Below are 27,500 nucleotides of genomic sequence, written 5' to 3'. Positions count from 1 at the left end.
CAGTCACAGCTCTATCTGATGTGGGGTTGTGTAAAGGTGCGTCTGTATCAGTGTGTCTGCCGTGACGCAGCTCTCACCACAGATCCTCCTCTCGTTTTCTGTTAGTTTATCGTCCGCCTGCAGGATGGCGCTGGTAACTGCAGCCTTCTGCTGAAGAAACTTCTCCAACACCTCCGCAATCTGTTGAGAACGTAATATCTGACACAATATATATGTGTGTGTGTGTATGTGTGTGTGTGTGTAGTATATATATTGATTATGTATATGTGACAAAAACAAAACTATCGGTAATGATTGAGTTACAGATATTTACATTTAAATATAATTTGTATCATATTCCTATCTATTTTACATCTAAATGTATTTTCTCAAAGATATGCATGTGTGTGTGTGTGCGTGTGTGTGTGTGTGTATGTGTGTGTGTGTGTGTGTATAAATATATTAAAAATATAGTGTGTCGAAACAAACTGGTATTTTAGGTGTGATTAACCGCGATTAATCTTTGCCCAGCAGTAATATAACATTACATTTTGTAAGTAACTTGTCCAAATGTTTAAATATACACCAGATTAATTGGCGGTTCATTCCACTGTGGCGTCCCCTGATAGACTGGGAACAAGTTGAAGTAAAGTGATCTGAACTGCTGCGTCTTTCAGAGAAGTGATGGATGCAGCGCTGCTCTTCTCGACTGATTGAGATCTGGTCAAAATAATACTCGTTATTTAAACTGATTTTAAAGCACTGGTGTTCACAAACGTCAATAACGATAATGAAATGTTCACGTTTCATCTTCATGGCTGTACTGAAGTTAAATCTGAATACAGGATTGTGAATTTTGTGCACCAATAATAAACTCCACTCATCACTGTCATCATCGTGTGTATGTACCCTATAGCTTTATGTTAATTATGCTGGTGTAATGGACGTGTGCAGTTGAGTGTGCTACCTTGACTTCTTTATAGGCCAGTGTGTTGTACTGACTGACAGTGTCCTCCAGGTCGCAGCAGAACAGGTCGTAGCCTCCGCTCCTGGCGTAGAACCCTTCGCTGATCCTCTCATTCATGGACTCAGACAGAACCGACAGAAGATTTTCACATTTGACTTCTGAGGCCTTCTCATTGTCCCACAGATAGCGATCAAACTCCTGACCGATGGCCTCCTGAAACAGCAGAAAAACACCACGAGCAGAGCCTTAGAGTCTGCCGGATTACACAACTCTAGCAGAGGAAAACAAGCACAAGCCCAGAGCTGTTTCACCAAACTCCCTCTGCAGAACCGCCTCTCTTACTCTGAGTGTCCTGTCCTTTTCCAAATACCTCAGAACTCTTCAGTTTTCTAGATTAGCAAAACATACAGTCTTGTTTTCAGAAATAATGAGTCAAATGAAGTTTGTTTCTCCTTAAGACAAGCTAAATCATCCGACAGTGTATTAATTAATTAGTTAATTAGCAAAATAATGATTTACGTGTATTTGGCTCACCTCATTGGCGGATAATTCTTCTTATTTTAAAGGTGCCGAAGTAAATCTGGCTAACCCTAGGCACAGTGGAATTATCAGGGTTCAGTATGTGGAGATGGCCACACCGTGAGCCTCAGACATGTTTCCTCATTCTCATGTAAAACCCGGGTGGGCAACAGGCCAATCAGAACACACAGCAGACTGTTGTGTGACGCACAGGCCACGCCCTCATCATTAGCATGTACTTCAGGTCGTTTATCTGACCTGACGAGCAGCCGTCATCAGGAGAACACAGGCTGATATGCAGATCATTAATATTCCCCCTGTACATTGTGTTTGATAACTCACAGCGTTTCCCAGTGAGACACCAGTGATCATTTCCCTCCATTACTTGTGTTAAGCTTATACTTAATATTTACTCTCTGTGTGTGGGAAGACGAGGGGCTCAGGTTGTTTACTGTGCATTAGTGAGCAACACGAGGCATGTTCATACCCACTTCAGGACACAAAATGCAGGATATACAGATTACACAGTGATTCAGCTCCACCCTGAAGAGGCGTGAGGTCACAGCGGAGCTCATTAATATTCACGACCGATCCAAATATGGTCAATTTTAGAACTTCTTATTCCAGGGGTATTTGTGGAGTGATATATGAGCTTTTACAGCCGTTTCACAAGCAAATCGTCTGCCAATGTGCTGAGCTGAATATTCTTTATTCTGCTTTGACATGATTATTTCTCTTCCCTCATTGGCTGATTATCCTGCATGTTTAAGAAGAAACTCTCTTCATTTGACTCATTATTTCTGAAAGCAAGGCTATTTTATTCTTGTCTAGGAAATGCTGACTGATTTAAGAGTTTGGACAAGACATGAACTAAGAGAGGAGTTACTGCAGTCTGATCTGATTTAAAAGCATCAGCCGTAGTCGTCAGCTCCTCTACCTCTAAAGACGCCAGGTGTGTGCCGTCAGTGTCCCTGAAGCAGCGGATCATGAAGGTTTGTTTGGCCATCAGACTGAAGCACTGGTGCTCCAGAGAGATTTCCTCCAGCTCCAGAGGGAAGGCTCTCTTCTTCTCCTCCATTCCCTCCTGGTACACCTGCAGAGCCTCCTGCAGCGCCGCCTGGTTCTCTATCTGGGCCAGCGCCACCACTGCGTTCTCCAGACACGGCACCGCCCCGCTGGAGATGGTGTTGACGTACAGCTCCGCTAGATGACCCAGAACTGCAGGAGGGAGAGAGGAAAACACAGTCACAGACAGACTGCACAGGTGGACTACAAGCTGGGCCTCTTTAAAGAGCTCCTATTGTCCAGAATCGGCTCTTACACAGGGTTTAAACCCAGCAGTGTGTGTGTGTGTGTCAGCACTGTGTGTGTGTGTGTGTGTGTGTGTGTGTGTGTGTGTGTGTGTGTGTGTGTGTGTGTCAGCACCGTGTGTGTGTGTGTCAGCAGTGTGTGTGTGTGTGTGTGTCAGCAGTGTGTGTTTCAGCAGTGTGTGTGTGTGTGTGTGCGTGTGTGTGTGTGTGTGTGTGTGTGTGTGTGTGTGTGTGTGTGTCAGCAGTGTGTGTTTCAGCAGTGTGTGTGTGTGTGTGTGTGTGTGTGTGTGAGTATCTCCAGCAGTCTCTGATGCTCAACATGTATTAATTGTGTTTGTTCTGATCAGACTTGATGCAGGAACACTGTGATTGACATTCTCGCTTGTACGTGTAATTAGAGGGGGAAAGCCCCGCCCACTAATCTCCATCTCATTAGCATGTCCAGCAGGCCTGAGTGAGAAGCAGCCGTCTGTCCATTAGCCATTAGAGTGTTTGAGCTGCTGAAGATCATGTCAGCATAGACTCAGAGGATTATAGATGTGCAGTTCTAGATGAACAGAGACAGGAGCAACATAGACTGACAGAAGCATGAACACACACTCACACTGAAGCGCACACACACACACACCTGACCAGCACTCACAACACACACACTGCTGTTTCACACCTGTCGCACAGCCGTCTGTAGCTCCACCCTCTTCTGAAAACAGCACAATCTCATTTGCATTTACAGCAACTAATAGCTCCTCCCTAAAGGACAGAGCACAGACACACTTGCCCTGGCAGATAGTGTGTAGAATGTTCTGCAGCAGTGGCGTACCTCTGCCGGTGACCGTGTGCCCGTCCTTCAGGAGCTTGACTGGGCTCTGCTCATTGATGAACTGGCAGAAGCGATCGCTGACCTCCAGAAACCGGTCGGAGATCTCCGCTGGGTCCAGGGACTCCAGGTCACACACTCTGTCCGGATGGCTCGGGAACGGGAAGGTGAAACACTTGCGGGACGGGAAGTATTTCCGGATGCACTCTCTCGGGAGATTGTAATTCTTCACTTGGACTGAGTTTCCTTTAAAAGAACAATACACACACACACACACACACACACACACACACACCAAAATACCGGATTTGACAGCACTGTAGGCTGAGTATCAGACTCTGAATGCTGATGAACACAGGAAACTGAACACATCTGCAGTTAGTCTACAGTTATCCGCTATAATGGACTTTTAAAGCGGATGTCTGTTGTGTTTGTCTATATATTTAATTAATGTGTACATATAAGTGTGTAAGACAGTGTCTGGTGCAGATGGAGAGGAATGCGTGTGTGTTTCTGACAGATAAAGCATGTGCTCATCCTCTACTCAGAGGTTAATCATTACCGGTTTTCAGCTTGAGGGCGAACTCCAGGTATTGATCCTCTGTTGCGTCTTCACCGTCGATCTTCAGCTCCAGGGTGAAGTCCCGCACCGCCCAGATGAAGCTCGGGAAGAACTTGACAAACTCTGAGTCATCTACAGCTTCATCAGGGGATTTGACCTTGATATACTCCGTCAGCTCAGTCACATATCTGTGCAGCGTCAGTCACGGAAACACTCAACACTACAGTATACAGAGCTCACTGTAAACAGAAGAGTGAACGTTCCCGAGATATTCTAGCTAATGTCCACAACGGACAACAGAGACAAGCACAAAGGCCACGTCACACTGAGTGTGTAGCACTAATGTTCTCATGACACTCCTCTACAACCTCTCACACACTTACAGCTGAAGTTTACTTCTGCATCGAGTGATCGCCCTGGCCCATGACGCACGTCTTGCGTGTAGTTAGCGTGTGCATTTATACTTTGTTCGTCTGTTAATCTGCGTTGGTTCTGTTTGTGTTGCTCAGAACACAGCTACTGAACCACTAAACTTCTGGAGCTCCTCTGCAGGAGTCCACTCTTGATAAACACTCCCACCACTGGCCACGCTCCGCCCACATGGGTCTCGCCCCGCCCACACTCATAACCCCTACCGAGCTGACCAATCACAGCTCTTGCTCTATGTCACTGCGTACATTTGGAAATGGTAAATTATCAGCGCGGTGTTCAGTCTTCAGGATACTGGAGCTCCTCGATGGCCTTGTTGTCGATGGTTCCTCGACTGTTGAACACCAGAGTGCTGCTCAGCAGAACCGCCAGACTGAAGATGATGGTGTCATGCCTCGAGTCGCCCTGAGACAGAAGATACGGGGAGCACACACACACACACACACACACACACACACACACACACACACACACACACACACACACACACACACACACACACACACACACACACACACAGATGCTGACTCATTAATCAGTGGTGCTATCTGTGAAGTCTTCCATGACTATATTTATTCATGCTCAGTGTGTCACCTTGTCCACGTCTCCGAGCCCCTCAGTGTCCAGCAGCAGCAGGGTGGTCTCTGCTTTAGTGGGATGGGGAACACACCACATCCAGATGCCCTTGGTCTTGGACTCAACGGTGCTGCCCAGCGCAAACCCTGACGGGAAACACACAGCACAATGATCAGCTTCACTGTGTGTGTGTGTGTGTGTGTGTGTGTGTGTGTGTCTGACTGACCGCTGTGTTTCCCCGCCAGCCGGTTCATCAGGTAGGACTTCCCGGTGCGGTAGAGCCCCACCACGGCCACCACCACCACCGGCTGCTGGATCTGCTGGAGGATCTGCAGCGCCGCCGGCTGCACACACAGCTTCCCATCGCTGGCGGTGTCTATCAGGCACACGGGACTGTCCATGCTGACCGCAGACTCTGGAGATGTCCAATACACAGGTGTCATGCGTTTAATACAGTATAACCCGCTTACCACCTGACCCTACACCCAACACAAGCCTCAAAGCAGACCTGTGGCAGATCCTGAACGCCAAGATGAGGGAACGAGCCCGCTAATGAAGCTTTATCAGCAACATGTATTACAAGAACACAAGACATGTCCTCATAAACCAGCTCAATGTTCTGATACCAAGAATAAACACACGACATTAGACACATCTCTGTCCCTTTGAACCCCCAAAACCAGTACACACACACACACACACACACACACACTCTTGTCCAGTCTTCTGTAAACTCTCTAATATCTGTACTGCTGTTTGTACTGTACAGGCGGTGTTGCTGTCAGTGTAAAGGGTTTTATTTGCCTTTAAATATTCTGTGGTTTTTGTGGAAGATGTTTTATTTATAGATTATTTCATATTTTTATGTTATTTGGGAAATTACTGTATGTGAAATGGGACAATAGTGACACCTACAGGAGACAGAGGGTGGCGTTAGTTTACCGTCACGTGATCTTGTTAGGCGTGTGATGATCAGTGAAGGGAAGTTAAAGAAGAACTTCCTCTGGTTTTATATGAAGGAAGAGGCTGACAATATCTTGCTGGCTCCTGCACTGTGATTAGGAGATCACGAGGTGTGTTGAAGTGTTGTCTGTTCCAGCAGCTGATCTGTGCAGTTAAACTCAGTGTTGTATAGTGATGCTGGCTTGATGAGAAGCGCCATCAGCTGAGCTGCTGTACAGAAGGCGCGCCGCCGCCGCTGGTCAGCTCGTCAATGTTTCATTTCATTCAGTTTTTACGGTTTTTCAATGTGTGTCCCGCTGATAATATTAAATAACATGATGACGACCACGAAGACATTAAAACTTTCAGATATCAGCTGAAGCGTGATTCTTTTAACAGAAGAAAACACTCAGGAGCCGTTACATGCTGTATTCCACGCACACACACACACACACACACACACACACACATCTTGCCGAAGCAAAGTCGCCCAGGTCTGTTTGGACGCGCTGAGGTTTCCTGTAAACTCTGGCCTGGAGTGTGTTTCTCTGAGCGTTTCTTACCTTCAGCTTCAGAGGTCTTCATTGTGGCTCCTGTTATAAGCTCTCTCTCTCTCTGTGTGTGTGTGTCGACTCTTCCTCGGCAGTTCAGCAGTACAGTGTGTCTGACACACAGCTGTAGCTCAGCCTGACTGACCTGGGGAATTTCCTGCAGATGTGTGTGTGTGTGTGTGTGTGTGCAGCTGCTGATAGTGAAAGTGAAACTCAGAGTTCCTGCAGCAGCGCTTACACAACAGCAGGAGGAGGAGGATGAGGAGGATCTGCAGGAAATTCCCCAGGTTAGTCGGGCTGAGCTACAGCTGTGTGTCAGACACACTGTACTGCTGAACTGCCGAGGAAGAGTCGACACACACACACACACACACACAGAGAGAGAGAGAGAGAGAGAGAGAGAGAGCTTAACAGGAGCCACACTGAAGACCTCTGAAGCTGAAGGTAAGAAACGCTCAGAGAAACACACTCCAGGCCAGAGTTTACAGGAAACCTCAGCGCGTCCAAACAGACCTGGGCGACTTTGCTCCGGCAAGATGTGTGCGTGTGTGTGTACTGGTTTTGGGGGTTCAAAGGGACAGAGATGTGTCTAATGTCGTGTGTTTATTCTTGGTATCAGAACATTGAGCTGGTTTATGAGGACATGTCTTGTGTTCTTGTAATACATGTTGCTGATAAAGCTTCATTAGCGGGCTCGTTCCCTCATCTTGGCGTTCAGGATCTGCCACAGGTCTGCTGTGAGGCTTGTGTTGGGTGTAGGGTCAGGTGGTAAGCGGGTTATACTGTATTAAACACATGACACCCGTGTGTTGGACATCTCCAGAGTCTGCGGTCAGCATGGACAGTCCCGTGTGCCTGATAGACACCGCCAGCGATGGGAAGCTGTGTGTGCAGCCGGCGGCGCTGCAGATCCTCCAGCAGATCCAGCAGCCGGTGGTGGTGGTGGCCGTGGTGGGGCTCTACCGCACCGGGAAGTCCTACCTGCTGAACCGGCTGGCGGGGAAACACAGCGGTCAGTCAGACACACACACACACACACACACACACACACAGTAAAGCTGATCATTGTGCTGTGTGTTTCCCGTCAGGGTTTGCGCTGGGCAGCACCGTTGAGTCCAAGACCAAGGGCATCTGGATGTGGTGTGTTCCCCATCCCACTAAAGCAGAGACCACCCTGCTGCTGCTGGACACTGAGGGGCTCGGAGACGTGGACAAGGTGAAGTGAATTACTGTTAATGTTGACGTGTGTAAGATTCCATTCTATCAGCCCAATGACGGAATCTGATGAGTAGAGGAAGGTTAAATGTGTGCAAGCCTTTACTAGAGCTCCTGAGCAGACTTGTGGTATTTAGTAGACTTTATTTAGATTCGTTTTCATCTGCAAGTTCAGTCTGACTTTATAAATAATTAAACCTGACTCCACTTCTTTTTATTCCACTTTTACCGTTCATGTTTTAGCTGATCACATTATTAGTTGTGATATCATTTAGATGTTGTGATGTTTTCTTGGGTCTGATTTTCTTAACTGTACGTTTATTAGGGACCAAACGCTGCTGCGAGTTACAATTCAGGAGTAAATGCACAACATCAATGACTGAAAGATGAATCTATCGGTATAGATGGAGATCCGAGTTCTGCAGTGTTGAACAGGAGAGTCTGGATGCAGACTTGCGACCCTGAGATGCTTCGTCCTCTTTTATACTCTATGAGAGTAATGAATGGTTCTTTTGTTAAAGTTGACCAGTGGCTTAAAGATTTACTCATCTGTTGGGATTTAATCAAAGGTTATCAAAGACAGTGAACAAACCCTCGTTTCAGGTATTTATCTGAGTATTTATCAATACCAGAGGGAAGTTCAGGGAAGAGGACAAGGCCGTGCCAAAGTCTATCCTGAGCCTTGTCTTCACATTCCAGAGCTCTTGATGTTTTATTACAGGGCGACCTCCAGTCTGAGCAACATCCATCCTATATATGAAGTGAAAGTAAACTGCAAACACTAAAGGTTCATTCCAGATCATTATTCCACATGTTTTCCTCCTCAGGGCGACTCGAGACACGACAGCAACATCTTCAGTCTGGCGGTTCTGCTGAGCAGCACTCTGGTGTTCAACAGCCGAGGAACCATCGACAACAAGGCCATCGAGGAGCTCCAGTATCCTGAAGAACAGCACTCTACATACACTACACTGCATTACAGTCACAGCCATGCTCAAAGCAAAGATCTGCTGTCACATGAGAGTGTGAGGAAACACATCTAGCTTACTGCTCAGAAATGGAGAACAGAAAGAGGATGTGGTGGGGACAGTTTAACAGCTGATGATCACTTCACTAATGCACTGATGGAGGTTTAGCTGCAGCTGCAGTTGATGATAATCGTACAGTAACCATCATGCTGCTACTCAGTTTTGACTTTTTGTTTTTTAAACACAATTTGGATATATGGACAGCATGTAAAGCTTCAGCAGTCAGATTCAGGAACATCACTGTAACACGGCTGAAAGAGGAGGCAGGAGAGCGGCGAACGCTAGAACTATTGACAAAGTAAATAATCAGAACAAACAGCCGACTACAGTCAACATCTGAAGTGGATCAAATCAGTGAGTTTGTCGGAAGACATGAATGGGGTTGTTGACTCGTCTTCAGACAACTTTGGTGACAGGTGATGATCCACTTCAGATGCTCACTGTATTTGTACAGTTCCACCTCTACGTTCCTCACCCTAACCCAAACTACTGTTCAACAACATAGGAAAGTATCACATAGAAAAAGTGCCACAACAATGATGCAGTGACTTACATTCATTTAAATATATTATTAACTGGGCTCGCAACAGATCACGTCCAGTTTTATAGGAGAAATAGTCACAAATGCATAATTAGTGTGGGATTAAGCATCGATCTGGTCTCAACTGAGCTGAGAAACCCTGAGTATAGGTAGAGGTCTTCACATGTCTTAAAATTCAGACTGGATCCTGAAGAGACCTGCAAATGTGCTGCCGATCCTGACCTCTTAGGCTGTTTGAAAATGAGAGCGGAACCCGTACAGACCTGAGATATGCTTTAAATATAAGTGATGTGAACCTGAACGCGGCTCGAGACAGAGGTCTGACTGCAGCTGATCACACATATCCACACACTGCATAACAACTCCTCTACTCACCTTTCTGTGTCAGCTCCTGTTAGTAGTGAACAGTAATGTGAATATCAGAAAAAGAGTCTGATCATGTCACTGTTTACACTACACTAACCCTACCAAGACAACGACGGCCGCATTAGTAGCTCCAGTATCTGACCTCTGCAGAATGAGCCCGATCTCTGCTTCCTGCAGCTCAGGTAATGTTTTCAGCACATGATCACCTGCTGACATCCCATCCTCACTTTAAAGGTTACAAAACACAGGCAGTGCCGCTGACTGATCACTGGTGGCCCGATTGACTTGGGATCTAAAGTATTTACTTTAATATTACAGTATATAATATATAGTGGGACCCGACCTGAACATGACTGACCATTTAAAATGTACACGTGAAGCGGCACGAGTCCGATATAAAGAGCCCACACTCTTGCTGTTGTGTTGGGGCTGCTGTGCATCTGTAGCTGGGAATATAACATGTGCTAATGTGCTGAAAACACATCAGTGTCAGTCAAGACGATCACTTCATGACCTCTAGTGAACACAGATTGATTAGTCGGACAGTTGCTGTGTTTATTCCTGAACGAGCGCTCAGATATGTCACTGAACTAACCGAGTGCATCAAGGTCAAATCCCCAAACGAAGATGTGGATAACTCAACCGAGTTTGTCAAGTTCTTCCCGAGCTTCATCTGGGCGGTGCGGGACTTCAGCCTGGAGCTGAAGATCGACGGTGAAGACGCAACAGAGGATCAATACCTGGAGTTCGCCCTCAAGCTGAAACACGGTAAACACAGCAGTGCAGATCCTTCATCAACACTTTCACAATGAGCTGCTCTGGCAAGACTATTGATCTGATTGAGTCTCCTTTAGTGATGCTGGGCTGTGTTTGCCCCATTGACTTCCATTATAAGCACATTTATTGAAGCCGTGTCAGCAGATAATCAAGCATTGCTGGATTTCCGTGACGGATTAAGAGGCTCAATGTGTGATTTTTGCTGTTGATCATCAGTGTGCAGCATTAACCCTTTAGATCTGCCTGTGCTGAAGAGTGTCTGTCGGTTATATGGAGCTCAGTGTAGTAAAACTGCAGATTATATTCACTGATGGTCAGATGTGAGCAGCTCTACGTGTGTTCTTCTGTTGTAGGCACTTCAAAAAAAGTGATGGAGTTCAACCTTCCCCGGGAGTGCATCAAGAACTTCTTCCCCTCCAGAACCTGCTTTACCTTCCCCTTTCCAACCACGCTGGAGAAGATGTCCACGCTGGAGCGTCTGGGTCCTGCTGACCTTTGCCCTGAGTTTCAGGAGGTCAGCAAACGCTTCTGCACCTGTGTCTATGAGAAGAGTGAAGTGAAGCGGCTGAAAGACGGACACACGGTCACCGGCAGAGGTAATTCTGGATTATACTCACAGCTTCACCTGCAGAGTTGAGCTTTAACCCTGATTGAACACACCTGATGACACTAATCCAGTCTTTCAGGCTATAGGAGTACAGGTAAAGCCACAGTCACCTTTCACCCCAGTGACCTGCATTCTTGTGCACGCAGCAGACTGGAAGTTCCAGCTTGGTGAACTCTGACCTGAGGAATCACGTCATGTGATCGCATGTCTCGTATGGCTTCCTAACCACACACACCAAGACAAGAGTCCAGCAACAGGCAATCTGTCTGTCAGCAGCAGACACACACACACACACGACAGAACCATTTAAATACTACAGCCAATCGCTTACACAACAGACACGGCACTACACACGGACACAGTTATAATCTAATCATCACATGCTAAACCGCTTTAACATCAGTAAAAGTGCAGAGGCTGAGGGACTGATGCTGGTTTACACCGAGTCAGTTCTGACTTTATTTATTTTCCAGGTCTGAGGTAAACTATCAGAAAGGCAGTAACTCACAGCGGTAGCATTTAGCCCAGACTAGAGCTCATCATCATCACCTGGGGTCTGTCATAGTAGTTTGTGCCGTAGTTGTCACAGAAAATCGAGTGTTTCTGAAGTAGGCACTTTGTGTGGCACCGTGGCACATGGTTAGCACAAAACTGCTTTAAATATGGAAGATAGAGGTTACATGGAGTGTTGCGGTGCCACGACCCGGCGCAAGACCAACAGAAGACCCATCGCTGACCCTTTTGTTTTATTCTGCGGTTTTTGCAGCCCAATCCTCCAGATTTCGGCATGCGCAGACTGTACTGTGACCCAGCTTTAGTGTGTTGGAGCAGGGCTGAACTGAACTCTGCAGAGCTGGACCTGATGGGCTGATGATCGGACACATGTTCACAGAGATCTCTCCTTCTGTCCTCTCTCCCTCCTGCAGTTCTGGGTCATCTAGCGGAGCTGTACGTCAACACCATCTCCAGCGGGGCGGTGCCGTGTCTGGAGAACGCAGTGGTGGCGCTGGCCCAGATAGAGAACCAGGCGGCGCTGCAGGAGGCTCTGCAGGTGTACCAGGTGGGAATGGAGGAGAAGAAGAGAGCCTTCCCTCTGGAGCTGGAGCAGGTCTCCGCAGAGCACCAGAGACTCAGCCAGAGCGCCACACAAACCTTCATGGCCGAATCATTTAGAGACACCGATGGGAAACACCTGAAGGCTCTGGAGGTACAGCACAACACACGTGTGTTTAGGAGATCTGAGCACTCTTTAATTCCAGCAAGCTGTTCTGCAGAACTGAGCACCAGACTCATGTCCGGCCTGCATGTCTGCCTCTGACATGCTGTTGGTGTGTTTTCAGGAGGAGATCAATAAGCTGTTTGATGCGTGTCTGCGGGAGAATGATCAGGCTTCAGTGAAGAAATGTGAGAATCTCCTGCTGTCTCTCTCGGCCACGATGACGGAGAAACACAAGCAAGGCTTCTACGCCAAACCTGGAGGCTACGACGTGTTCTGCAGAGACCTGGAGGACATCGTGAAGAAGTACAACAGCCTGGTGAAGAAAGAAGTCAAGGTGTGTGAAGCAGTTTATCCCGCTCCGCTGTGTGCGTCTCTTACTAAACATGTGCTGATGCTGCTGTTTCCATCAAGCATTCTCATGTGCAGTACTGTAATGTACAGTAACACAGGGGTGAACACCGCTACAGTCCTCTTGTGTGTTGTCTGCGCAGGCTGAAGTGGTCCTACAGGAGTTTCTGAAGCTGAAATCTGTGGACTCTAAAGCCATCCTGCAGGCGGACAGAAAACTGAGCGAGAAGGAGAAGAAGATTAAGGGTGAGAGTCTTAACACTTCAATATCCTCATTCACCTCTTCTAGAGGTCACAAGATTCCCTCATCATTTACTGACTCATATTACTCTCTTCAGTCTAAAATGAAGGGTTTTGAGCACTGAAAACAAGACAGTAACCCCTCACCCTTATGATTACAGCTCTGTTTTGCAGTTAAATCCTGATCTAATCACTCCACACTATATCACAGCTCTAACACTTCTGAACAGACTTTACCAGGGTTCTGTAATGTAGGAAGAGTACAACAGATCAAAACACATCTACTGTCACACTGTGCCACCATTTACTAACATTTATAAACCATGACACTGTAGTATAAAGCAGTCATGACACACCATATATCATTTAAAAGCTAACTGTGTCTGGTTTGCATATCTGGTGACTGATGTTTGACAGCTATTCATGTGCAATAAAGATGCTCATCAGAGTCATAAAGCTTTACTTTGCTACAGTAATTCACATGTAAAAATGTTTTTTAGTGGCAAAATTCAACTCAAACATCACCAACCTGCCCATACTACTTATGAATTTGATGCCTACTTCACAAATATGGTGAACAGTATGAGGAACCTGCAGTTTATACTGCTCAGAGCACAGCAGCCCTCTCGTATGGTCACCACAGTAAACCTGGTGGTCATTTCTAGAACTGCAGCCAACTAAATCTCCTTGTCTGATTGATCAGCTGCACATTTGGATTATGACCTGTTCAGATATTTAGCTTTCAGTCAGTTTGAGGCTAACAGCTTTTGTAATGTGCATCTGTAATGTAATAGAATAGACTATAGTTGTATAATATTCACACACACAGACACAGCTTCAGTTCTGTTCTCCTTCATCTGCATTCTGACGTCTGTCCTGTGTGAAATGAGACTGACATGAAGCCTCTACAGTCATGTGTGTAAGCTGGAGATGTCATGTACAGTGAATAACAGCCTGTGTGTGTCCAGAGGAGACGGAGAGAGCGGTGCTGCTGGAGCAGGAGGTTAAAGCGAAAGAGGAGACGCAGAGACAGCTGAAGGAGAGGATGGAGGTGGAGCAGAGGAGTAATGCCGAGCGGATGCAGCAGATGAAGCTGAAGATGGAGCAGGAGCTGGAGCAGCAGCGGGTGGAGGCGCAGCGGGCGCTGGACAGCAAGCTGAAGGAGCAGGCGGCGCTGATGGAGAAGGGCTTCCAGGATAAAGCGGATCTGATGAAGCAGGAGATGGAGGAGTTCAAGCAGCAGGCGTCCGATGCGGAGAACAGCAGAAGCCGAGAGCTGAAGGAGCTGATGGAGAACACCAACCGCAGACATGAGGAGCAGATGAAGATGATGATGGAGCAGCACCGACAGCAGATGCGGGAGATCCAGAGGAGCAGCGGCGGAGGGTCTGGACTGCTCTGCTCCGTCATGTAGACCCACCGGACACTGCTCACGCTAATCACCTCCTCTGCCTTCACTTACTGGAGAGCTGTTCTCTTCAACATCAGAGGAGACGTTAGAGGAGCAGCACCTCTGCCTGAACCTCTCTCTGACGCCGCTGATATCCTCTCTCCTTCTGTTTTAACATCGGGTCACATTCATCAAGCATGACCAGACTTCAGTTTAACCCTCCCGACCGGAGCTGTTCCTCCATATATCACATGCTCCTCAGCTTCATCATGTGTTCTCCTTCACATGGCCTCTTCTCATGCACCTTGCTGTTACTCAGGCCCTCTCGCTTTTATAACTCTCCATCATCTGAGTAGTTTATACACGTACAGTCAGGTGTAACAGGTTAACTTCATGCTTTAAAGAGTATAAGATCAGCCTCATCCTTTGAGTCTAGTGTTGGGCTGGTCTGATACGTTGATCTGTAATGTGACTCTGGACGGATGAGTCGACTCAGGGAGTGATTCGTTCATTAGTGCAGGAGGAGATCAGCTCATTACTGCAGTCTTCAGTCCAGCGTTCATCAGGTGAAAGATTTGCTCTGTTTTCCTCTCGAGTCCTCAAATTTCAGCCGTCTGTCAAATAATCTAATAAAGTGCTCACATAAAGAGAAAGAACGCTTGTATGTTTACTTAATACAACAACTGAAGCCTAATGTGGATATTTTCAACAGCTCATGTGTGTTTACATGTATTCTCATCTCTTCTTGATGTTTACTGAGGAAACTCTTATTGTAATGAATACAGCGCTTTAATAAACCTGTTCAGTCAAACACACCAGCACATACTGAACACACAGCTATTTACAGTAAATAATGTACAGCAGACCCACTGCATCCAGACATGAGGAGAGACTCACACTTGATTTATAATCATACACTGTGAGTTAATGTACCTGATGAAACACTTCTCAGACTGATCAACACAGATTCTGCTGTAGAACAGGTTCTTCTGATCAGCTATCTGAAAGCCAGGAATCCTGAGGGGAAATCCACTATAAAGCACACAGGATCCACTCCCGCATGGCTGTCAGCCGGAGACGCAGAACACTAACATCTTATTTAACACAGGAGTTTACTACATTCACTGCTGAGGAGAAGACAGGGACTCTCCAGCTCCGAGACCAGCAGTAGGGCTGATTCCAGATCACCTGACCTCACCGAGATTGTGGACACACACTGTATTGGAGTGAAGATGACATCATCGACCTGCAGCCAATCAACACTAGCAGATTTACATTCTTAATAGAGGACTGTTCCATTCAAACGCATGAATACATTCATCAGCAGTCAAACAAACACACCGACCCTTCTCCAGAAATGAGCTCTTCCTTTCCCTGTGATCATTCATTAATGCAGCTTTATTCCAGTGCTAATCTCTCATTCTGCAGGAGTGTGTGTGTGTGTGTGTGTGTGTGTCTACAGTGAGCTGAAGTGTTGTCTCAGGCTCCTCAGGATCTGCTGTGTGTCCACATGCTCTGGAAAAGCGTCCTCAGACTTCTGAGCGGCTGTAAAACTGCTCTGCAGATCACCGACCTGAGCAGAACACACACACACACACACTCACATTCAAACAAAATCACACAACACCACATGTGTACCCATGCAGACACACTCCATCTCTCTCTCATAAACACACACACAGTCAGTCGTACCTTATCAGAGAGTGTGGCGTAGTTGTAGTGCGGCTCATACATGTGTGGAGACAGTGAAGCGGCCGTCTGCAGGAACGCCTTCGCCTGCACACACACACACACACACACACACACACACACACACACACACACACACACACACACACACACACACACACACACACACACACACACACAGCAGAATAAGTTGTATGTTGTTTATTAGTGATTACGACTCATAAGAGAATATAAAGTGAAGTCAATCAAGTATCAGAGTTCACCTGCATCAGGTGTGTGTGTGTGTGTGTGTGTGTGTGTGTGTTCATAGATCACAGTGTGTGCCGTACGCAGGTTTATGTCAGTTTTAAACATACTCTACATTTATAAACCAGACCGCGGGGCTGCTGTGGTTCAGCACACAGCCGTGATGCATTGTGGGAGATGTAGTGCACTGACCTGCTCGATGTGGCCCTTGCGCAGCTCCAGCACGGCCAGGTTGTTGTAGGCTTCTCCATGATTGTTGTTGAAGGCCAGAGAGAGTTTGAAGCACTGATAGGCCAGAGTCAGGTCTCCGATGCCCTGCACACACACACACACACACACACACACACACACACACACACAGCTTTTGATATTCAGTAGTTTAACTGTCTAATTGCTTTACTGACTTTCTTAAAAAACTGAAATTGAATATTGAGTAGGGGCGGAGCTTCCTTGTACAACTGAAATTGACTTTAGTGGGGCGGGGCTTTCGTTATGCACAGCTGAGTGTGGATCCTGCAGACTGCAGATCAGCACAGCAGTTGGTGGATCAGCAAGTTAAGTTTTACAATAAAAATAAATAAAAAAATAAATAAATAGTTTTTTCAATAAAACAAATCGCTCATTCCCCTGAGCGCCAACAAAACTTTGAATGCAGATTTCCCTCACACACCCGTGCTGGGTCTGCGCTGCTGTTAGGTGTGTGTTGTAGCATGCTAGCGCTCACCACCGCTACGTGGCCCAGGTTGTACCAGACGTCGGCCTGCTCCTCGTCTCCGGACACCAGCGCCAGCGCCCTCTCCAGGCAGGACAGGCTCATGTCATACTGCTGCGCATAGAAGCAGCACAGGCCCAGGTTATTGTAGAGCTGGCAGTTAAAGACGCCCATCTGCAGGAGACGCCTGCACACACACACACACACACACACACACACACACACACACACACACACACACACACACACTGAATTAAAGCGTATTAGTGCCGTCCCCATGCTGATGATCGCCCTGGGCAGCTGGTGTGCTGATTGAGCTGCAGTGAGTGTGTGAAAGCAGTGTTTGATTGTGAGCGTGGGTCAGTGCGAGTGTGTGTGACCTGTAGAAGCGCAGGGCGATCTCCGGCTGGTCGGTGTAGAAGTGTGTGCTGCCGATGCAGGCGATGGCCTCCACGTGTGTGTTGTCCTGCTTCAGCACCTCTCTGTAGTACTCTGTGGCCGAGCTCATGTTGTTCATCTCCTGCAGCAGACCAGCGCATCATCAGTCTGGAGCAGCGGCACAGTGCAGCACTTCAGCAGGGACAGCACAGACTGAGGGTCCGCTATACTCACAGTGAGGAGTCTGGGTTACAGCGGAGCAGGAGACACACACACACACACACACACACACACACACACACACACACACACACACACACACACACACACAACAGGACAGATGTGGAGTTTCCCCACAGTAGAGCTGTAGTAATGGGTTGTAAATGCTCATGCAGTCACAAACATCAGCTCTACTGTGGGGAAACTCTACAAATGTACTGGGTGTGTGTGTGTGTGTGTGTGTGTGCCCTGCTCCGCTATAACACAGACTCTACACTGCGAGTATAGCGTATGCTCAGTCTGTGCTGTGTCTCTGCTGAAGTGCTGCACTGTGCAGTGCTCGTGATCTCATTATTATTGTACTGTATGATTCAACATGTGCAGACGTGTGTAACACACACACACACACACACCTCGAGTATGCGAGCGATGCCCGTCAGCAGTGTGACCTCAGCAGGGAAATGATCCAGACCCTGCTTGAACACGGTGAGGGCGGTGATGGGCTGATCCAGACGCTGGTACACCTGCAGCGCGCACACACACACACACACACACACACACACACACACACACACACACACGAGAAATGGTTAGAGACAGATAGACACACTGGTGTTAATTTCTTTGTGTGTGGTTGTACCTTGGCCAGGTACAGGTGTGTGTCCACGAACTCCTGCTGAGCGAGAGCTGACCTGAACTGCTTCTCTGCTTCACGGAGCAAACCCAGCCTGCACACATCAGCAGTATCAGGCTCAAACTGTACATGTGATTATTTCGAGTGATTATCAGTAGACCAGCAGACCGAAAGGCATGAGCAATCAGCCTGCGCACGCACACACACACACCGCTCAATGACACAACTCTCCTCCACTGAGATCTGTGGAAGAAACCAACGCAGACTGCTGGAGAGGGGCAGCATATGACGCAGGGATGCTTAATACATCAGTCTTTCACAATCACTGGAGGACACAATTGAATTTAGATAAATTGCACAGCCCACATACACACACACACACACACACACACACACACGCCTGTGAACAGCTATGAGCAGTGTATGACCTGTAGTAGCACTTCCCCAGCTGAACTTTCCACCACCAGTCTTTGAACTGAGCATGCTCAGTGGCCAGAGCCGCCAGATCCAGAGCCTGCACACACACACAAACACACACACACACACACACACACACACACAGCAGATGTGGAGTCTGATTCACTGCTCTGAGATCAGCTGATCAGACATCAGGAGTACTCACAGTTTTGACATCGTTTTCATGATGGAAGATGTACTCAAACAGGGTCTGATGGAGGAGAGCAGGACACGGACAGACGGACAGACAGACAGACAGACAGACAGACAGACAGACAGACAGACGGAGTTAGTTTAATATAAGTATCATTACTATATCAGTCAGCAGATCAGCAACATCACATTAGCTCAGAAACACTGCGATGTGTTCATGTGCTTACAGCAGGCCATGCTGCTCCCTATGGTGCAGTAGTGGAACATTATCAGTGTTTTAATCCGTGTTTTCCTACTGGATGTGCAGTAGTTTGTGCTGTAATCTATTCCTGATCATCACTGCAGTGTTCAGTGTTCAGGATCCTCCAGTGATCAGTGTAATGTGATGATCAGCTGTTCTGGTGCAGAATCTCTAATGATGACAATGATCAGGGGTTAAACTTTATTCTGGCTTCACCGACTGCTGGGACCTGTGATGCGCTTCACTGTGATGACTCCTGCTTAATAAAGGATAGTTTAAACATCAGCTTTATCTGCACTCTTTATACAATATAAACACTTTCACTCAGAGCTAATTCACTGCGCTGAATAAACTGTAGACTCATGTTTAATAATACCAGCAACGGTTCAGTATCAGCTTCCCAAACTAACAACAAATAATAACACAAACAACAGAAGAGTGTTGATGAGCAGACGTTGATGCTCTAATGTCTGCTGACAATCCGGCTTTACACCACAGCAAGTCATTACATTTAATCCACCTTCAATAGTTATTCAGTTTATACTGCATTTACAATAATATTTCACAGTTTTGACTGTAAATAAACCCTCTTAGGCTGTGGAACAGGGTTATTATAGTGTTCTTCAAAACCCACACATTCAGATTCCTGTTCTCCAGTAAGGGTTACCTTGCACAGGTTGGGTCTCTTGGCGTACTTGGCCAGGTTTAATCTGGAGAGGTTGATGAAGGGTCCGTCTGGATGGGTCAGCATTGAGGCCTAAAGGAGAAACACACACACACACACACACACACACACACACACACACACACACACACACACACACACACACACACACCATCAACAACAGACTAAACAGAACTGTAAACCTACAGTCTGACCATTAAGTGCTTCTCATATATGCCCTATAAACATACACACACTCACTGGCCACTTTATTAGGTACACCTGTCCAGCTTCTCATTAGCGCACATAGTCTAATCAGCCAATCACAGGGCAGCAGCTCACTGCATTTAGGCATGTAGACATGGTCAAGCAGATCTGCTGCAGTTCTCTGCCATGAAGGATTAAAGCAGTTCTGAAGGCAAAAGGGGGGAGATCCTGCCTGCCTGCCTGCCTGATTCTCTGTTATTCCCTGTTTCTGGGAGATTTGTCTGTGTCACAATCACATGGCCAGAACACATGAACACAATAATCTAAACATGTCCTACATGCCCTATCAATATGTGTATGCGTAGATGTGTGTGTGTGTGTGTGTGTGTGTGTGTGTATGTGTGTGTGTGTGTGTGTGTGTGTGAGAGAGAGATGCTGGTACCGTGCCCAGGCGCACAAATCTCCCCGAGGCGCTGCTGACGGGCCGGGCCGTGCTGGCGGTTCGAGGGGTCCGGATGGCCTGCTCCATGGTCTCCGGCCGACCGCTCAGAGTGCTGGGCCTCACAAACCCTGTGATGGGTCGACCTGACTGGGTCATCGGCCTGAGACACACACATGGTCACACTTCACTGAGGCTGTGCAAACACACACTGATCTACACCTCTGCAGTTGACGTCGGCCTGCTGAGGCTCAGTGTGTGCTGTTCAGCAGTGTTCTGCAGGAAACAGAAGCCCACCAACACACCGGGGAGACTACAGGCTGAGCGGCAGGACCAACGTCTGCTCCACAGCATGAGTTAGTCCATCTCACAGTAACGACACACGTCATGATGGAGGTATTTAAATAGACAGTTTTTACAGAAGATCAATGAAAACACTGCTGAGCTGGACATCCTGTACACGGTGCCAGAACTGTGGGATGGCTTTCACAGAGGAACTGCACGGGAGATGCACACTGACCTGACGGCTGGAGTGGGGGCGCCGGCCTGACTCGTGGCGGGACGCCTCAGTGATGTTCCTGGACCTGGAGGAGCAGAACAGCGTGATGGAGAAACATACACACACACACCCACACACACACAAACACACGCTCTCTCTCTCTCTCTCTCTCTCTCTCTCTCTCTCTGCAGCTGTATACTCACGAGCCACCTGAGCGATGGAGCTCTCATCCAGCATCATGTCTGCGATGCCCTCCTGCTCCACCTCCACCTCATCAATGTACACCATCTCCGTCAGCGCACGCGTCTTCAGGCTCCACACTGCCTACAACACACACACACACACACACACACACATACTTCAAAACACACATAACCATCTACTGAATCACTGAATCAATCTACTGAGGACTGAAGGAAGTGTCTGCAGGACTGCAGCAGGGTATGTTGTACGTTGTGTGCTAGTACACATGCTAGTGTGGTCTCTAACAGATAGCAGGGTGGTGATGGGGGACTCAGAGCTCAGTTTGGGAGGAGCTCGCGCTCTTTTACCTCAGACACATGAGCAGCAGTAGCGGTAGCAGCAGGCTCCTTGGCGGAGTGTTGGAGAGTTTGAGTTTCAGATAATGACACAAGCAAGACAGTAACGTTACAGCAGCTCTCATCCATCAGCCATATCAGTCGTGTTTTACACCGATATAGGAACTGTGTTCGCTCGGTTATTATAATGCGCTTATGAAGGCTAATCCTCGGCTATTCTGCTAGCGCTAGCCTCTCTGCGTCCCTCACCTGGTCGTACGGGCTCTCCGCCAGCAGTGTGGAGCAGATATCCGCGCACCGCTGGAACCTGCGCCGCCTGCACGAGCTCCAGGCCAGAAACAGCGGGTCCATTGACACCGTCACCTCCATTCTCACCGGAGAAACACCACACACACCGCCGTTACCGACACCGAGCTGAGCTCACCCGCTGACGTCAGCACGCATCGCGTTACCCTGACAACGCGGGGGCGGGGAAACAGCACGTGCTGAACACAACAACAACCGACAGTCCGAGCTGAAGATAAACAAGCACGCAAAACGCCATAGCAGTATTTCCCTCTGTTGAACACATCATCATGTCAGCAGCTATAAAGCTATAAAGCTGCCGCTGATGACGAAGATGATGTTGTAACCGCTGCAGTGTTGTTTTCCCCCGGTAAGCGGCACTACTGAAGTGCACTGTCCGCCTCTATCATTGGTCAATTCACAGGCCGGAAGTGACGTTTTCCCGCCGCGGTCAGGAGAGCGGCTCTTTCGTCGGTGTGCGGGTCGTGTTTACGTGCTGCTGTACCCGGAAGTGAACAGGAATGGAGAGAGAAGGACAGTGAAAGCAGCTAAAGATAGGCGAGAAGACGGACTGTCAACGAGTCGAGCCAGACCTCAGTGTGTGTGTCTACCGGTGAATGAGAGAAGACGGAGGGTAGCGGAGAGCCGAGCGTAGGAAGAGGATGGCAAGGCGGATAGACTCCAAGGCGGTTGGCAACAACTGGAATGTGAGTGGACAGGAGAATGCAGACGGAAGTGACGAATCAGGAAATGAAGTAGGAGATATGGAAGTAGTTTGCGGGAACTATGAAAAATGGGACATGGTTAAAAACAACAAACGGAAAAAGAAACGAAGAAATAAATCTGATGAAAGTGATTCGGATAGATGCTCAGCCCTAGAGGAAACGGTGACAGTGGAATACAAGGTATTTGCTAAACCTGTGCAAGAAGGGGATACATTTGGAGGTATGAATCCGATACAACTAACCAAAACACTGCATAAGGAAATAGGTATAATAAAGAGTGCAAAAATCTTGAGAAACGGATCGATACTGATTTTCTGTAAAGATGAAAAACAGCAAGCTAAAGCAATTAAGGTGAATAAAATCAATGGGAAAAAAGTAGAATGTTCCAAGACAAACGGGAAAAGATATGTTAAAGGCGTTGTGACAGGAATTCCTGTCAATGTTTCGGCAGATGAAGTGAAAGCAAGCATAACAAATGCAAATGTGGTCGAAGCTAAACGCTTAAGAACAAACAGAAATGGAAGTGCTTGTGATAGTCTTTCTGTTATGGTCACATTTGATGAGGAGACACTCCCGAAAAAGATATTAATCGGGTATATGTGCTATGATGTAAGACTGTACATTCCCCCGCCCCTTCGGTGTTATAAATGTCAGAGATTTGGACATATAGCAGCTTTTTGCAAGGGAAAGCAAAGGTGTGGTAAATGTAGTGGGGAACACGAATATGGAAAATGTGAAGAGGGTGCAAAGTTGAAATGTTGCAACTGTGGAGGGGATCATAGCTCAGCGTATCGAGGGTGTGAGGTTAGCAAAAGGCAGGCAGAAGTACAAAGAGTAAAAGCTGTTCAAGGAATCAGCTATGCGGAAGCATTAAAAAAGGTTCCAGAAATTATGACTGTGTCTAAACAAAATGAAAACAGGAACAAAAATGCAGAGACATGTCAAAAATGTGAACAACTGAAAGCGGAAACTCTGATAGTGAGCAAAAATGATTTTGTAATATTCATGGCAGAGATAATAAATTGTTCCGCTCAAACGAAAAGTAGAAATGAAAGAATCAAAATAATAATCAAATCAGCAGAAAAATACCTGGATGTGAAGGATCTGCTCTGGGAAACGGTAAGGGACATCTTAAATGAAGATACACAATCATCCCAGCCTGGGGGTGGAACGTCTTAAATGTTAAACGTTCTACAATGGAATGCAAGAAGCTTAATTGCAAATGGCCAAGAATTTAAAAAATATATTGATAATATTATAGAGAAACCTAATATAATATGCATACAAGAAACATGGTTAAAACCTCAATTAGATTTTAATATTAAGGGATATAATATAGTTAGAAATGATAGGAATCATAGCAGAGGAGGAGGAATTGCAACATTTATAAAAAGCGGAATGAAGTTTAGGATAGAACAAATAAATACAAAGTATGAATCAATTTTAATCAAGGTATGGACGGATAGAGGATGTATAGACATTATTAATTATTATAATCCCTGTGATAAATTAAATCAAAACATATTAGAAGAAGTAATGGGTGTACGACAAGACAGTGTTTTATGGTGTGGGGATTTTAATTCACATAATTCATTATGGGGGAGTAATAGTAATGATGCAAATGGGATTCTTCTTGAAGAATTTATAGATGAAAAATATTTAGTTTGTCTAAATAATGGTGAAGGCACACGGTATAATTGTTTTAAAAATACAGAAAGCATACTAGACTTAACATTTATTAGTAGTTCATTAGCAGCAGTTAGCACATGGAAAGTACTCAAGCACAATACAATAGGTAGTGACCATTACCCAGTAGTAACTAAAATTGGATTAAAGATAATGTATGAAAAAGAAGATAGAATTCCAAGATGGAAATTGGAGAAAGCAAATTGGAAAGAATTTCAAGAATTATGTGATAAGAGAGTTATGACAATACAAATAATAAACCAGAGAGATGTAAACATTTTAAATAATAAAATTGTTAATGAAATAATTCAAGCAGCCGAAGAAATAATACCTAAAAGTAAAGGAGTTGGTTGTACTAAAAATGTACCTTGGTGGAATAATGATTGTAAAGCAGCTATTAAAGCAAGAAATAAAGCATTTAGACATCTTAAAAAACACCATTCACTAGAAGCTATGATCATGTATAAAAAGGCTCAGACAATGTTAAGAAAAACTATTAAAACACAAAAGCGTATATTCTGGAGAGAATATTGCAATAGTCTTGGACGAGAGGTACAATTATCAGAGGTGTGGGGTATGATTAGAAGAATGGCAGGTGTTAGACGAAATTATGAATTACCAGTGTTACAGTATGGCGATATAGTAGCGATCAGCAACCTAGAAAAGGCGGAACTATTAGTCCAACATTTTAGAAATGTACATAGTTCAGATAATCTCTCTGAAGAGGCTAGGAAATGCAGAAATACTACATTAACTAAACATCCTGATCTTTTAAAGAAAGTAAAAACAACAGAAAATCCTTTAGATTTACAATTTAATATGTTTGAATTAAAACGAGCAATCATTAGCGCAAGACAAACTGCCCCAGGTAAGGATGAAATATGCTATAAAATGTTGTCACACATGTCAGAGGCATCACTAGAAATAGTACTGAATTTATTTAATCAAATTTGGGATATGGGTCAATTACCTATAGCATGGAAACAATCTATAGTGGTACCTATACTTAAACCAGGGAAAAATCCATCAGATCCTTCTAGCTATAGACCCATTTCACTGACATCCCACTTATGCAAAATAATGGAAAGAATGATTACAGAAAGAATTACATATTTTTTAGAAAGCAAAAACCTTTTTTCTCCATATCAGAGTGGGTTCCGCAGAGGCAGAAATACTATGGACTCAGTATTATGTTTGGAATCAGACATCAGGAAAGCACAGACTAACAAAGAAGTTGTGATAGCTATCTTTTTTGATATAGAAAAGGCATACGATATGCTTTGGAAAGAGGGACTGCTGATTAAATTAAAATCTTTAGGAGTCACTGGCAAAACGTATAATTGGGTCATGGATTTCTTATTTGGAAGAAAAATACAAGTTAGGGTAGGAAAAGAATATTCACATGAATACACAGTGGAAAATGGAACTCCTCAAGGTAGTGTTTGCAGCCCATTATTGTTCAATATAATGATAAACGACATTTTCTCTCAGATTGAACAAAGTATAGGAAAATCATTGTATGCAGATGATGGGGCACTATGGATTAGAGGTCGGAATGTGTCATTTGTACAAAAGAAAATACAGAATGCAATATTTGAGGTAGAAAAATGGGCAAATAAATGGGGATTCAAACTATCTGTTGCAAAAACTCAGGTCATCTGTTTCTCAAGACGGCATAAAACCATATCACTCGCATTAAAACTATATGGACAACCACTAGAACAAGTAAAAACTGTAAGGTTTCTTGGGGTTTGGTTCGATGAAAAGCTGACATGGAAGGATCATCTGAATAAAATCACAGAAAAAAGTAAAAAGGTTGTTAATGTACTTCGTTGCCTGTCAGGGCAAGAGTGGGGAGCGAGTAGAACATCACTACAAAATATATACTGGGCCCTCATGAGATCTGTTTTTGATTATGGATGTATAGCTTACATGTCGGCAGCAGAGTCAAACCTCAAAAAATTAGATGTATTACAAGCACAGGCCCTTAGAATCTGTAGTGGATCATTTAGAACCTCACCAGTTTCATCTATGCAGGTTGAAATGGGAGAAATGCCCTTAAGCATTAGGAGAATGAAATTAATGATGGCATATTGGGTTAACATTCAGGGACAAATTGAATCACATCCAACAAAAAGAACATTACTAGAATGTTGGGAGCATGAGGAAACTAATTTCATAAGTTTCGGATGGATAGCTGAGGCAAAAGCCAGAATAATTGGATTAGATCAACTGCAATACTGTAAGGCAGTCCCAATCCCATATATTCCGCCATGGTTTTTTCCATTACCTAAAGTAGATTTCAATATACAACAGGAGTTAAAAGATAACAATAATATTCTTCCAACAAAATATATAGTGCAGAATTATTTAGAAAAAAATTATAAAGAATCAATATTTTTATTCACAGATGGATCTAAAGACCCACAAACAGGCCATACAGGCGCAGCAGTGTATATCCCAGTTAATCAATCCCATATTAAGAAAAGAATAACTAATAATATATCAGTATATACAACAGAGTTAATCGCAATACTAATTGCCCTGCAGTGGATTGAGGAGAATGACATATATAATGTAGTAATTGCATCAGATAGCTTTTCATCACTGGAAAGTATAAGATCTGGAAGGTCTTCATACAGAATGGATATTCTTAATAATATACTCAGTAAGACATATTATATTAAAATGAAGGGCAAATCAATATATTTCATTTGGGTTCCTGCTCACGTAGGTGTGGAAGGTAATGAGAAGGCAGACTTTCTGGCCAAACAAGCTCTCAGAATTAGTAAAGTAAATCTAGAAGTCCCATTGAGCAAAGCAGAAGCTAAAATCATGATAAGAACATATGCACAATCAATATGGCAAGTACACTGGGATAACATTGATACAGGTAGACATTTATATAATATACAGAAACAAGTTGGAACTGGGAGGAAGGAGAACAGAAATCGTAGGGAAGGAAGTATTATAACTCGGATGAGAATAGGTCACACTGGACTCAATCATACATTACATAAAATAGGGAAACACCCAACTGGGCAATGTATACATTGTAATCAACAAGAAACAATAGAACATATTTTATTTCACTGTAGTAAATATAATAAAGAACGAAACGATCTTATTCAGTCAGTTAAAAAGAGCAATCTTCAGCATTTTACATTGGCAGGTTTATTAGGAAACAAATCTAGTGAGGTATATAATGATATAATAAAATTTATTAAAGAAACCCAGTTAGAGGAAAGAATATAGAGATAATATCAGAAGAATTGTTAGTCCACCCCATTTTTATTACATTTTATTACTATTATAAAGGTTTTTTTTTTTTTTTTTTTTTTTTTT

The 27,500-nt window shown here is 45.2% G+C and overlaps 4 protein-coding genes across 9 annotated transcripts in view; 2 read left to right on the top strand and 2 right to left on the bottom strand.

Annotated features, from left to right (window-relative positions):
• Positions 1-6,794, bottom strand: part of zmp:0000000527 — an 8,552-nt gene extending 1,758 nt beyond the window's left edge. For both annotated transcript variants that reach the window (XR_012392975.1, XM_073927712.1), the window contains exons 1-9: positions 6,665-6,794; positions 5,386-5,574; positions 5,178-5,305; positions 4,879-4,988; positions 4,155-4,342; positions 3,596-3,838; positions 2,403-2,683; positions 947-1,159; positions 78-180 (exon numbers count right to left, since the gene is read on the bottom strand). Coding sequence is in view for 1 of the 2 variants with exons in the window: in XM_073927712.1 (XP_073783813.1) it covers positions 78-180; positions 947-1,159; positions 2,403-2,683; positions 3,596-3,838; positions 4,155-4,342; positions 4,879-4,988; positions 5,178-5,305; positions 5,386-5,574; positions 6,665-6,686 (1,477 nt within the window). In the remaining variant the exon portion in view is untranslated. The remainder of the gene's footprint in view (positions 1-77; positions 181-946; positions 1,160-2,402; positions 2,684-3,595; positions 3,839-4,154; positions 4,343-4,878; positions 4,989-5,177; positions 5,306-5,385; positions 5,575-6,664) is intronic.
• Positions 6,161-15,030, top strand: unm_sa911 (un-named sa911). 3 transcript variants are annotated; one of them, XM_021467513.2, is made up of 10 exons: positions 6,161-6,232; positions 7,476-7,664; positions 7,741-7,868; positions 8,695-8,804; positions 10,380-10,570; positions 10,933-11,175; positions 12,113-12,393; positions 12,527-12,739; positions 12,897-12,999; positions 13,962-15,030. In XM_021467513.2, the coding sequence occupies exons 2-10, from the start codon at positions 7,490-7,492 to the stop codon at positions 14,405-14,407; spliced, it is 1,890 nt and encodes a 629-aa protein (XP_021323188.1). In that variant the 5' UTR covers positions 6,161-6,232; positions 7,476-7,489; the 3' UTR covers positions 14,408-15,030. The 3 variants fall into 3 exon arrangements, with proteins under 3 accessions (XP_021323188.1, XP_073783815.1, XP_073783814.1); XM_073927714.1 differs by lacking the exon at positions 6,161-6,232 and adding an exon at positions 6,889-6,939; XM_073927713.1 differs by lacking the exon at positions 6,161-6,232 and adding an exon at positions 6,943-7,096.
• Positions 15,031-15,153: 123 nt separating this feature from the next.
• ttc8 (tetratricopeptide repeat domain 8) lies at positions 15,154-21,885 on the bottom strand. 2 transcript variants are annotated; one of them, XM_073927491.1, is made up of 15 exons: positions 21,709-21,885; positions 21,472-21,510; positions 21,124-21,244; positions 20,942-21,005; positions 20,425-20,584; positions 19,779-19,868; positions 18,884-18,928; positions 18,690-18,775; positions 18,268-18,355; positions 18,041-18,151; positions 17,411-17,550; positions 17,043-17,217; positions 16,511-16,633; positions 16,076-16,159; positions 15,154-15,956 (listed from the first exon to the last, which is right to left on the bottom strand). In XM_073927491.1, exons 1-15 carry the CDS (start codon positions 21,826-21,828, stop codon positions 15,840-15,842), a joined length of 1,563 nt encoding a protein of 520 aa, XP_073783592.1. In that variant the 5' UTR covers positions 21,829-21,885; the 3' UTR covers positions 15,154-15,839.
• Positions 21,886-22,239: 354 nt separating this feature from the next.
• Positions 22,240-27,500, top strand: part of LOC100329344 (putative E3 ubiquitin-protein ligase UBR7) — a 9,468-nt gene continuing 4,207 nt past the window's right edge. For both annotated transcript variants that reach the window (XM_073927719.1, XM_073927718.1), the window contains exon 1: positions 22,240-22,649. In XM_073927719.1, coding sequence (XP_073783820.1) covers positions 22,407-22,649 — 243 coding nt within the window. In that variant the 5' untranslated portion in view covers positions 22,240-22,406. The remainder of the gene's footprint in view (positions 22,650-27,500) is intronic.

The sequence above is a fragment of the Danio rerio genome, chromosome 17 (genome assembly GCF_049306965.1).
Source record: "Danio rerio strain Tuebingen ecotype United States chromosome 17, GRCz12tu, whole genome shotgun sequence".
In the NCBI taxonomy this organism is placed as follows: Eukaryota; Metazoa; Chordata; class Actinopteri; order Cypriniformes; family Danionidae; genus Danio; species Danio rerio.
The sequence above is the reverse complement of the archived record's forward strand: the minus strand, read 5'-3'. Positions and strand labels throughout refer to the sequence as shown.

What these genes read in the sequence shown, in the direction of transcription:
- ttc8 (XM_073927491.1), bottom strand. Translation starts at nt 21,828, where the DNA reads ATGGAGGTGACGGTGTCAATGGACCCGCTGTTTCTGGCCTGGAGCTCG. An exon ending in GCCCCCACTCCAGCCGTCAG is followed by an intron (nt 20,585 to 20,941) that starts GTCAGTGTGCAT and finishes TGTGTGTCTCAG; the next exon opens with GCCGATGACCCAGTCAGGTC. An exon ending in CACACCTGTACCTGGCCAAG is followed by an intron (nt 18,152 to 18,267) that starts GTACAACCACAC and finishes TGCGCGCTGCAG; the next exon opens with GTGTACCAGCGTCTGGATCA.
- unm_sa911 (XM_021467513.2), top strand. Translation starts at nt 7,490, where the DNA reads ATGGACAGTCCCGTGTGCCTGATAGACACCGCCAGCGATGGGAAGCTG. An exon ending in GGCTCGGAGACGTGGACAAG is followed by an intron (nt 7,869 to 8,694) that starts GTGAAGTGAATT and finishes TTTCCTCCTCAG; the next exon opens with GGCGACTCGAGACACGACAG. An exon ending in GAAGGAGAAGAAGATTAAGG is followed by an intron (nt 13,000 to 13,961) that starts GTGAGAGTCTTA and finishes GTGTGTGTCCAG; the next exon opens with AGGAGACGGAGAGAGCGGTG.